The following is a 12,434-nucleotide window of genomic DNA, read 5'->3' as shown; positions in this document are numbered from 1 at the left end:
TACCGCCAAACTCGTGATGAGCCCATCATTTCTTTGCACGTTGACACCCTTTCATGTATGCATGAGCAAATGCAGAATAGGGAAAAGTGTTGATCAGCTAACAGCGTTTGCCACCAAGGTCGTGGATATTGCATGTGCCATACAGAGTGAGATGATAAAGTGTACCACTGCCCCCAAAACATGCATGAAAAATAATTCACAGTGCATGGATGCCCTATTGAGGTTCTGTAATACTCCCTAAAATATTCAGATATAGAGGCACGTACAGAGATTTTCCTCCTAAAACACGAAATTCCTAAAGAAACGCCTTGTGCATTGTTTTGACACATGCAGGCTCTGTCATGAACTTCCTAAAGTTACGCGATCGCTCCTCACGTACACGGCAGTTATGTGTTTGTTTAACCATGTTCCGTTTTTTCATAGCTAGTGGCTCAGACTACAATAGTCTTCTCACTGCCTGTTACAATGCATTGCAACATTGCAAGAGAGTGTATATTGGCCTTCCATTGCCAATAGGCGAGTAGGTATGTGATGGAAACTTTCACTATTTACCTGAGAACGTGGCTGACAGTGTATACATGACTCAGTGCACAGACACAGCATTCCATAGCAAGGAAATACAGCCTGGTGGAAGACTTGGTTAGAATTCAAAAGCAACATGTGCTTTTTTTGCCATGAGAGGCAACTGGACTTCATCACGAGTTGAGCAGAAGCCCTTAAATGCGGTGGTAACAGGATTACCGACGCATTTAAGGGTCCGCCCAATCATGAGTATGGCGTGTTTACCCCCAGCTAAGAGTTGGGGGTAAACACGCCGAAACAATGCAGATTTTCACTGCAATTACCACGCGGCAATACCACCGGCAGTAAATGCACCGAAAATCCAATGGACCCAATGGGGAATTACATTTACCGCCCAACCAGTGATCTGATGGTAATACCGCTGGACGGTAGGTGGTAATGCAAATAAAGTTGGGCAGTATCCGAGTTGGGATACCACCCAGCTCGTGATGAGGCCCAAAGAATAATGTCCATGTGTGGCCAATAAGCCAGTCAGTGGGTGTCATCACGAGTTGGGTGGTAGCCCTTAAATACGGCGGTAACAAAGTTACTGCTGTATTTAAGGTTCAGTCCAAACATGAGTATGGCGTGTTTACCCCAAGCTCAGAGCTGGGGGTAAACACGGCAAAAAAATGCCAATTTTCAGTTCAATTACCACCGAGTAAAACGGCTGGCGGTAATTGCGCTGAAAATTCCACTTTGGACCCAATGGGAAATGGGGAATAACGTTTATCCCCAAACCCGTGATCCGGCGGTAAAACTGCCGGACGGGTGGGCGGTAATTGAAATAAAGTTGGGCGGTATCTCAGTCGGGATTTTCAGCGCAATTACCACTAGCCGTTTTACTGCGTGGTAATTCAACTGAAAATCAACATTTTTTCAAGCGTGTATACCCATAGCTCTGAGCTGGGGGTAAACACGCCATGCTCGTGTTTGGGCTGACCCTTAAATACGACAGTAACGCTGTTAACAGTTGACTATGGAGTAACCTAAATATATCATAGACTTACAGGTAACTAGTTTGTGATTACCAGTAGACCAGTTACAACTGACTGGTTTTTTACCCTTTTTTTAGATTTAGAAGGACAGTTTTGGCTGTGTTGATTCTAAGTTTGTTTTCTTTCAAGTATGGCACTTGAGTGGCGCTTAACTGACGATGCAGCCCAATCAATGTTGTGTCCAACAGGATAAAATCGTCAGCAAAGGTTATAAATCCAAACTGTTGGTGTCAAATTTATGGGAGAAATCTTCTGGTTCCACCAAGTTCCTCTGCCAGATCGCTGACAAATAAATTAAACAAGCAGGGATCCAGTGCGCATCCCTGCCAGAGCCCCGTTTTAGTTTCAACTTCCTGGGTTCCATTTTACAGTCTTCCCTGCATGGTTGATCGTGCCACTATGAAGTAGCATGATCATTTTCAACAGCCCTGCTGCCAATTCCCACTTCCGAAATGCATTATCGAAAACTGCATGGATTTCATGAAGTGCCATACACAAAGATCCACTTTTTGCTCCCCTTTAGCTGCACTTTTAGTATTTTCATAATAATACAGTGACAGTTTGTCCCTACCACTTTTCTTAAACCTGTCTGGTAAATAGATACTTGTCTCGAACTTCTCACCCAACCTTCCAAATGTTGTAAAATTATGGAGCCAAAGATCTTCCTTATTGAGTTCAATAGAGCTAGTGGGCTATAATTCAACAGAGATTCCCTATCTCCCTTTTTCTTATAATGGGGACAATAAAGCTTTTATGCCACTAACCGGGAAGTCTACCTTCCACGCTTATTTGCTCATCGTACGGGATTGGCCTTCAACATCAAGTTCGACAGGCCATCTTGGCCGCTGGCTCTGGAGGATTTACATAACACAATCCTTTTATTGTCCAACATGACTATACCATTCCAAGATGGGAGATAGTCAGTCTGGAAGTTTAATTTCATAGGTGGAGAACGACAATACCTCTCCTTAAAAAAAGCCATCCAAGCGGATTCTGAAATCGGGTTTGACTGGACTTTCCTCTGGCTCTCCTCATGCAAGTTTACACATTCCCAAGACGTCTTGGAATTCTTAGAATTCAGGATAGAAACAATTTGTAAGTTATGGGTTCTCTCAATGGATATCTCCTTCCAAATACTTGCTGCGGTATTGGTACGATAGCTGGTGTCAGGCAAGGCACGGTATCATGTCTCCAATACAACGGAGGTGGGGGTGGATCTCCTGCGGATGTATCAAGCTGCTCCTATAGAGTAGTGATTCTCGCCAACCATCCCTCCCGGGGGCAAGTGTGGTTTCTCAACACTCCAGAGTGTAAGTGAGGTCAAGGGCTAGTGTGGCATCCCGCAGGTCCCAGGCCTCTCCACAGCCCCTAAGTGGCCCAGTAATTGTTCTGGCTGTTATCGAGGTAGTGGCTAGGAAGCTCCTGTTGGAGGAGAGGAGACTAGTGCTAGAGGAACAAAAGCAGTGGGACAAGGTCATCATAGAGCTGTGCAAGCTGGCACTGGAAGAGAAGAAGGAGGCCAAGAGATCCAGCTCTAGAGAAAGCAGCAGTAGTGGCTCAAACCAGAGTTACCAGGATAATTCCCGCACCACTTTCCCAAAGATTTAGTGCAGGCTTATGAAGTGGGCAAGGACATTTTTGACTGATTTGAAGTGCTCAAGCTAGCTTTTCAGCTACAGGAGGTGGAAGAGGTACTGTGGGGTGCAGCCCTGATGAGTCGCTTACCGACACAAGGGACTGATGCCACTTTTCAGTTAACTCCTGAGGAAAGGCCTGTTTATGTGAGCATGAAGACAGCCCTCTTCAGAAAGTTCTGTACAACCACTGAACAGTATATATCAAGAGCTTCAGAGAGCTTGGGAAAAAAAGTTGGCTAACATTTGAAGAATTCACACACTTTTTGAAAATATCTGATCGGGTGGGTGTCTGGTTACAAAGTTTACACATTAAAAGAGTTGTACAATTTTATTGCGTGTGAGCATGTCTTGAAGAATTGTGAGGTCGACCTACGCCTGCATCCTGTGGACAAGACTAAAGCAGACCCCAGGGAGCTTCCAAAGGCTGTCGACAGGTTTGTAAGTACTCAAGTCCAGAAACAGGCTCAGGCGAGCACACCCAAACCAGATGAGAAATCCTCAAACAAGAAAAGTAACAAGGATGGGAAGGACAAAGGTCCAACTCACTACTCCTCTAAGTCAGGTCCCCAAAAGAATGAAGGGAAATCCCAAAACTTTAGTTCAGCCCTACACACCGAAAAGAAGAGCACAGGCATCCCTAACACTGCGACACCTGCATTCTCCCAACCCAAAGGTTGTTTTGTGTGTAAAGAGCTGGGATATAGGAAAGGGGATTCTGCATGCAAGCGCTTACCCAAATAAGCCATAGTGAATGTTGGACTCATGGAAGAGGCCATCATTAGTTTGTGCCTCCTAGAGGAGGACGTCCCACTAGGCCACAGAGTGGCTGAATGTGGATTAGTTACACTGAGTGGGAACGGTACCGCGTCTCCAGAAGAGATCCCAGTTCCCAATAATATTCAACTGTTCGTAGAACATGTGTATATCAATGGATACAAAACTCTGGTGGTCAGAAGCACCATGGCTAGCATCACAGCTGTCACATGACAGTGGGTACAGCCAGGCCACTATATTGATGGGCCTGATTGTAGCATCAGTGAGTTTGGTGGAAAGAGTAAGTGCCCCTTGGTGATAATAGTGTTCAGGTGGCAAGGAACAACCCAGTGCCATGTAGAGGTGAAAAACTCCAACCCTGTCCTATGTTGAGTAATGATCTTCCTGACCCCGAGATAGTAGCGGCAGTCACCAGATCAAAGGTCAAAGAGGCTGCCAGATTGAAGGCTCTCAGTGCCTTAGGACCTGGAGTGCTTCTGGAGGGCTTGCTGGATGGGACCGGTGTGGCCGGTAGCCCCTGGTCCAGTTCCACAGACTGCTGAGTCGCCTACTGCTGTAGGAGAGGACTCAGTAACCACTGAGGACCCTACATTGGTACCCGGGGACTCAATGGCTTTAGAGTTGGATGGCACAGCACAGGAACCTGACGTGGAGGACCAGGTGAGTTCAGATATGAAGGCCCTGTCCAAGCTGTATGAGTTTGCATCAGCTGAGGGCACCAATCAGACTGACTTCTTCAAAGCCCAGAAAGAGTGGCCCACAGAAGTAGGCTGAGGAAGCAGGCTGAGGGCGAGGCCCATGGACTGTACAAAGTATACTGGGAGGATGGACTCCTGTACAATGCACCAAAAGACTCTGAGGACGAGGGCACAAGTAGGTTGTTGATTCCTCAATGCCACAGAAAGTTTCCTTTGGATTTTACTCACCAAATTCCTTTAGCGGGTCACTTGGGAGTGACTAAGATATTGGACTGGTAGCACACTTTTACTGGCCCCAGTTTGGCATAAAAGTCAAAGAATGTGTCCAGTCCTGCTCGACTTATCAGGCTCCTGGCAAGTCAGGTGGTGCCAAATAGGCCTCCTTAATTCTACTGCCCATGGTTGGGTGGCCTTTTCGAGAGAATAGGCATCGACATTGTAGGTCTTTTGGATCCTGAAAACAGCTCAGGGAACAGATATATCTTGGTGGTGGTAGACCACTCCACTAGGTGCCCTTGGTCTGTCCCTCCGAGGAGCATCAAAGCCCCTGTGGTTATGAAGGCTCTGATTGGGATAGTCTCCTGTGTTGGTTTCTCCAAGGAAGCTGTTTCTGACAGGGGAACACACTTTATATCAGTATATATGAAGGCTATGTAGGAAGATAGTGGAGTCACCTACCGGTTCTCTACATCCTTCCATCCACAAACAAATGGGCTTTTTGAGCGGTTCAACAAGACCCTGAAAGGCATCATAGTTGGTTTGGAAGAGTACCTGAGGAGAAAATAGGATATTCCCCTGTTATGCCTTCTGTTTGCCTACATGGAGGTGCCACAGAACGGAGTATGGTTAAGCCCCTTTGAGCTTCTGTTTGGACACTCTGTACTTACGAGGTCCCCTCAGTCTAGTGAGGGAGGGATGGGAGGGCAACCCCTCATCCCGCACATGAGATGTGATTGACTTTGTGCTTGGCCTTTGGTCTAGAATGTCAAAGTACATGGAACAGAAGACAAAGAATCTCAAGGCCAGTCAGGATCTGATGAAGCACTGGCATGACCAGGCCAGTGGGTGTGGATTATGGAACCTGTCAAACTTTGTGACCTTCAAGACAAGTGGACTGGGCATTCTTGTGTGCTGGAGAAAGTCAGTGAGGTGAATTATCTCATTGACGTGAAAGTGCCTAAACAGATGTGCATGGTCTTTGACGTCAACGGGTTAAAACCTCATTATAGTTGGGATAATTTGGTCATGGCATCAGTGACAGATGGAGAGACTGACATCAAGGAGACCAATCCCCTCCCAGACCTCCAGCACACTGAAGCTACAGATGGGTCAGTTGAAGGTGTCAGCCTTGCAACATACCTGTCAGAACAGCAACGAACAAACTGTCGCTTTTACTGGGACAGTTTGCCAGGCTGTTTTCACTGTCTCCAGGGCATGCAGATTGGTGCACTCATAATGTGGACACTGGAGACAGTAAATTGGTGAAAAGAAGGATTCACTGGATGTCCTATAAAATCAGAGACACCATCACTGAGTAAGTCTCCTAGATGGTGTGCCTAGGAGTGATAGAACCATCCCATTAGCCCTGAACTAGCCCAGTGGTACTGGTCCCTAAAAAGACCTGTGGTGAGAAGAACAAAGTCCGCTTTTGTGTAGATTACAGGGGGCTCAATTCTGTCATGAAGACAGATGCTCCCCCCATTCCTCGGGCAGATGAGCTCATTGAAAAGCTTGGTGCTGCCAAGTTCATGAGTAGCTTTGACTTCATAGCAGGTTGCTGGCAGGTCGGCTTGACAGATAGAAAGAGAGAGAGGACGGCCTTTTCAACCTCAGAAGAACATTATCAGTTCACTGTGATGCCCTTCGGATTGAAGAATGCCCCTGCCACTTTTCACAGGATTGTTAAACAGGTTTTGTCTGGACTGAAAAACGTGTCACCTATTTAGATGGCATTGCTGTGTTCAGCCACACCTGGGAGGATCACTTATCGCACTTGAAACAAGTGCTTCAGGCGCAGCAGAACGCAGGTCTAACTATCAAGGCCACAAAGTGCCATGTAGCTTAGGGCACAGTGACTTACCAAGGCCACCTGGTAGGTGGAGGTAAGAAACAACCTCTGGAAGCGAAAGTACAGGCTGTAATGGATTTGGACATCCTCAACACACAGACGCAGGTAAGAGCCTTCCTACATCTCACTGGTTACTACCGGTCGTTCATCCAGGGGTATGGCACCATTGCCATGCCCTTGAATGATGTAACATCCAGAAAGATGCCACAGGAGGTTACTAAAATCCCCGCCTGTAAAACCTCCTTACAGGATTTGAAGAATGGATTGTGCAGAGCCCCAGTTCTGAAAGTGCCGGACTATGGTCAGGAGCTCATTATTCAGACAGATGCCTATGATTTTGGGATTGTAGCAGCTGAACTCACAAGCGGTAGAGCAACCTGTTGCCTACATTAGGGGCCCTTGATAAAAGTCCTCACTTCTGTGAGGCCTTTAACTTGGCCCGCTGGTCTGTGACCACTCCTTCCAGCTCTTGGAACAGGTGCTTAACATGAAAGAGGAAATAATGGTCATTGGAATAAAATTCTGTGTCAGTTTGATAATGCTTTTGATGTTGCAAACTCATATTTCTCCGTCCACCTCCTTGCAGATCCTTATTCCTTTTTGAGGGGACAGCATACTATGGGCCTCCTTTGCAGTACGGCGGTAATGATAATAGTATACACGTGGTAGTCACTCTATATATACACTGAATGTGTTACCTACCGGTCCCTATAGAAGAACACCCTTTCCCTGTGTGGGGTGCCTATCCCTAGGGGAGGGTGACAAGCTGCCTATATAAGAGGGATAGAGAGGAGAGTCGTCCCAGAGTCTACAATGTTTTCCACTATTTGTGATACTTGATGACAAGAAAGGCAATGTCTCAATCAATAGAGTAAGATTTCTAGGAGGAGCTATTTCAATCACGGGCACCTGGGCCCTATACAATTTCTATTGACCGCTAAAAAAGTGTGTTAGCACTATGTAGTAGACCAATTGTTTGGTTAAGGGAAACCATAGAAGTTATTATTATTATTACTAAAAGCAAGAGAACTGTTAATAGGAGGAGCCTCCGATTAAGAGTGATGCCTTTTGGAGAAGGCCATACTGTGATCACCCGACCTGTCAGTGTTTGGATGTTCAAGTAGCTACTATGAGCCACTGATGGATTTGGATTTTTCGGTAGCTTAATTAGTTAGTGAGAGTTTGAGGAGAAATTGTTCTCCGTTACGATGACATTGCTTCAATCGCGTATCCCTCGTGTTCCTCAGGATATCATGCGTTGAGATGGTCGACTGGATTCAATGACTTCTCTGGGCTTGTCATCTTCTGCAGGACCAAGTTGTTATGTTCTGTCTATATCAAATCAGCACTCCTGATGGATATGGGGGCAGGTCACCACATCTACATTTTCCCAGACAGGTGGATCGTGTCTGGGTAGTCTTGTGTCTGTCCCGGTCTCCTATCACTGGTCAAGATCCAGGGGATTCCTGTGTTGATCGTGGGTCACTGTTATTGTGAATGTGTTCCCATTCTGCAGGAGTGGCGGAACGCTGAGTCATTCGTACTCCGTCCAGCCAAACAAAACACTCTTTGTTTGGCTGGACGGAGCTCGAATAACTTTTATGGTTTCCCTTAACCAAGCAATTGGTCCACTACTTAGTGCTAGCACACTTCTTTAGAGGTCATTAGGAATTGTATAGGGCCCAGGTGCCCGTGATTGAAATAGCTCCTCTTAGAAATGTTACTCTATTGATTAAGACATTGCCTTTCTTGTCATTAAGCATCACAAATAGAGGAAAACATTGTAGACTCAGGAACGACTCTCCTCTCTATCGATCTTAGATAGGCGGCGCGTCACCTCTCCCCTATGGATAGGCACCCCACACAGGGAAAGGTTGTTCTTCTATAGGGACCAGTAGGTAACACATTCAGTGTATATATAGAGTAACTACCACGTGTATACAGTTGGTTCCTAAAAGTGTTTATCTGTGTGACAACCAATGACTTTAACTAACACTTACGGTTAAATATTGGAATACCAATCAGCATCCCTGATTGTCTATGGGTAATGATAATAGATCATTGTGTGTGGTAAATACTGCATGTGGAAATAGGGAATTCCTCACAGAGTTCAATAAAACTTTAAAATGATGAATAAAGAGTTCTTCTGACTTTAAATCATGTGTACCCTTCCCATTACCTCATATGAAAATAGTATTTTAGATTGGTGGTATTTCGAAGGAAAGACCGAGAACCTCAAAAAGAGGCCCTTAGACATCTGTCACTTTCAGTCTGCTTTTCACTACACACTTGCCATCATTTTCTATTCTGGCGACCACAATAGTACAAAGACAAAGAAGCAGGTGAGTAGCTTTTTTTGGTTTTATAACAGTATACAGCACTCGGGATATAATGTGTGACGCAAAGGCATAATGGGCATATACAGGTGATTTCGTATTGCACAGTGTAATCTCTAAACTATGAGGCAGAGGACTGGCCATTAACTGTCAGCTGATCTGTGTAGCTTTTGCCACATCGTGTAACTTGCACCTTTTGATTTCCCCTCAGGACTAATTGGCTTCTTCATAGCATTTGGCATTGCCATGGGAAAGATGGGAGAGCAGGCCAGGCTAATGGCGGACTTTTTCAACATTCTAAATGAGATCATAATGAAGCTGGTCAACATGATCATGTGGTAAGAAGTGGGTTACTCCATCCATCTGGGGGCTTTGAAAGCAATGTGGTGCAATGGCACACTGGCGTTGGGTGGTGATCTGGTGATGGGTTAGAGAAAAGGTGTATAAATGTCTGGAGTGTTACTACTTGATTATAATGTTGTGGTGGCATAATGACATTGGCAACCCCCTTATGGTTACAAATTAGCCCAAACATCATACTTGCCAATATGACCCATTCCAATCTGTAGGTCCTTATCCAGTCCTGTTTTTTTTTCTTTGCATTCTGGGACTTGTAGTCCGAGTTTTATAATGGGAAAAGTGGACCTACATATCACAGAATGCAAAGAAAAAAACTAGGACTGGATAAGCACCTACAGATTGTAATGGGTCATGTTGGCAAGTATGAAACATGTTGAGTACACATGAATATATTATGGGTTTCTTTATTAATGGCCATCTGAGGTTTCACCTCCCGAAATACAGCCAGCACCAGACTTCTGCCCCTTCCCAAGCTTGTCTCCTAGTGAACACCTCTCATGCTAGTCCGTATTTGATAACACTTTCTTTTGAAAGTCTGCAGTTTGGTTGAGCACATTTGGTCGAACTGACAAATGACATATATATGTGTGTATCTGGGGTTAGAGGAGTAGGTGGTTAAGGTGGGAGCTGGGGTGTTGGGGGCACGGAGTAGGAGGAAATGTAGGCATGGGGGACCATCCCATAACAAATATATAAAAACTGTTAGAAGTCAGGCTGACCAAATGTGCAAGACCAAACTGCAGACTTTCAAAAGAAATTATTTTAAAACAAGTAGAACACACCCTCAGTATTTCTTTCTGTTTATATATGTCTGCTGACGCCCCTGACCGTCATTGTTAAAGGTGGCATGACCCCCAGTCCCCACTCACTACAGACATCCCTCAAAACTGGGCTCCCCCTGTCCTCTCACGTTTTCCTATTGGCTTCTCTCGCTCTCTTCCCTCTCTCTCACTCTCTCACTCCCCCTCTCTTTTCCTGGGTCGAATCCATTTGCTTCCTCTTTAAAAACATATTCTTCCGGGCCTGCAGTGACCAGCAAATCAAAAACAGCATTTGCAAACAAAGCTGCCTTCTCCACCGAGATAGACAGAACGTGTGAACTTGTCTGGATGTATAGCTCAAGAGTCACGTGCCCCTCCGACATGGGGTCCCCCTGCACTTCGCAAGTTCGAATTCAATGCAGGGCCAACTCCGCTCTTCACCCTTCTGGGGGTCAATCCATTGAGTCCTTTAATTACACCTTGTTTTTACAATACTTAAAAGCTGGAGAAAGTTGACATAATGTGCTGTATAAAAACACAGTTATTTTTAGAAGACGACATACACTTTGGGCTGCAAACATTTATTCTTATGAACTCTGACAAAGCCCTGCAATTGTAAAGTGAGCACCTAGCAGAGAACACCTGGCTGTTGAACCTATGTCTTGTAAGCTATGGATGGATGGAATGGCAGACTGTCTGTAGCATCTGGAGTGGCAGGAATAATCAGCCAGCACGCAGGAACCAGTTGAGAGCCAGGTGAGTATAAAAGGAAATCTTGCATTAATGTTTCAAGTACAGAAAGGAAGGTAAGTAGGGGGAGCAGATTAAATGCAACCTTCCTCTTTGGCTCTCTATCTCTCAGTCCTCAAACATTCCTGGAACATGGTTAACACCCAAGTTCCAGACCCCTCATCACATTCCATGCTTCACTGCACGCATACACGCACAGCTCATCCAGCCTACGGCTTAGTCACACCACTGTCCCCCAAGCAGAGAGCAGAGTACAACCCAAACTGTCCAAAGCATATATAGAGAGACAGCCTTCATCTGATCTGGCATTGACTTTCTCTCGAGGTAGAAGATGCTTTCTACTCAAAAACAGAGCTGGTCTTTTCAGACCCTCTCAGTGCTGGGAGAAGACTGTGACTAAAGGACTTTTGAAACTCAGATGAAGTGCGCACAATGGTGCTACAGTGGAAAGTGTTACATTCCCAGAGAGCTACTTCTGACTCATCCCTGTTAGTTTATTTTTTCTGTAATAATGCTGTCATAGCTTGAGCCAGAATTCTTCAAAGATTGTGGAAAACAAAAGCCAAGTGTTGATACCTTTTACAAGGCAAACTGCGTTGGGAGATGCATTAGCTTTCCAGGTACCACAGACTTCTTCATCAGATGGTGGTCACATGATAAAACGAGCAATGAAAGAACACACACAGAGCTAGCCATATCTTTTAAATAGAAAAAGAAAACAAAAAAAAGATATCTCACTTTAAATTCAATCCATTGGTTGCAGAAAACAAACAAAAGGAATTCAGCCCTCGAAGCCCCCCCCCCTAATCTACAAAGCAATCAATTTGACAAGAAGCAGAGACATATTGCCAGTGGACAATAGTTCTCATTCCAAAGCAGAAAAATATATTTTAAGCAGTGCCAATTTTAAGTAGTGCCAAATGATTCGCCCAATGTTTTGCATGTAATGTGCGGTGTGACCAAACACTTAAAGCATGATGAGTCTAGTAAGTGCCTGCTTTCAGGGGTGCCAACAGGTTATTTTAAAAGTTTGGACACAGCACCCTTCTTTCTTTCCATCGAGGTCAGCAGAAGAGTCAGAAGGAATGCCTTGAGCAGGACGTGGAGAGCAGCAGTGCTGGAGCAGGCCCACAGAATGGCAGAGCAGGCAGAATCTAAATTTTGCCCGGGAGCTGTGGAGGACTGGGTGTAGAGAGACGTGTCACAGGGAAGGCGGGAGGTGAGGGAGCCACCTGGAAGCAAGGTGGAGCTGTCCACTAATCGGGGGTCTGGGAGAGTGGGCTTTATTTGAGGAAAATCCTGCATTCTGAGATTCCTGATTGGCTGGGTGACCACCACACATCACTTCCAGGGATTTAATTGCTGATAATGAGCACCATTTCCTACCTCAAAATGGGCTTCCTTTTTGGAAATGTCTGAACTCCAATTAAAACCAATGATCTGGTTCTTCTGTGAGCACCAAGGCAATGTTCAATTTTTCATTTGTATCAC

The 12,434-nt window shown here is 45.3% G+C and overlaps 1 protein-coding gene across 1 annotated transcript in view; it reads left to right on the top strand.

Annotated features, from left to right (window-relative positions):
* The window catches only part of LOC138453429 (excitatory amino acid transporter 2-like), a 724,030-nt gene that overhangs the window by 508,395 nt on the left and 203,201 nt on the right, over window positions 1-12,434 (top strand). The window contains exon 6 of the mRNA XM_069606271.1: window positions 9,284-9,410. Within this exon, the coding sequence (XP_069462372.1) occupies window positions 9,284-9,410 (127 nt within the window). The remainder of the gene's footprint in view (window positions 1-9,283; window positions 9,411-12,434) is intronic.

This window comes from Ambystoma mexicanum, chromosome 1p (assembly GCF_040938575.1).
Source record: "Ambystoma mexicanum isolate Mex_15411 chromosome 1p, UKY_AmexF1_1, whole genome shotgun sequence".
Classification (NCBI taxonomy): domain Eukaryota; kingdom Metazoa; phylum Chordata; class Amphibia; order Caudata; family Ambystomatidae; genus Ambystoma; species Ambystoma mexicanum.
The sequence above is the reverse complement of the archived record's forward strand: the minus strand, read 5'-3'. Positions and strand labels throughout refer to the sequence as shown.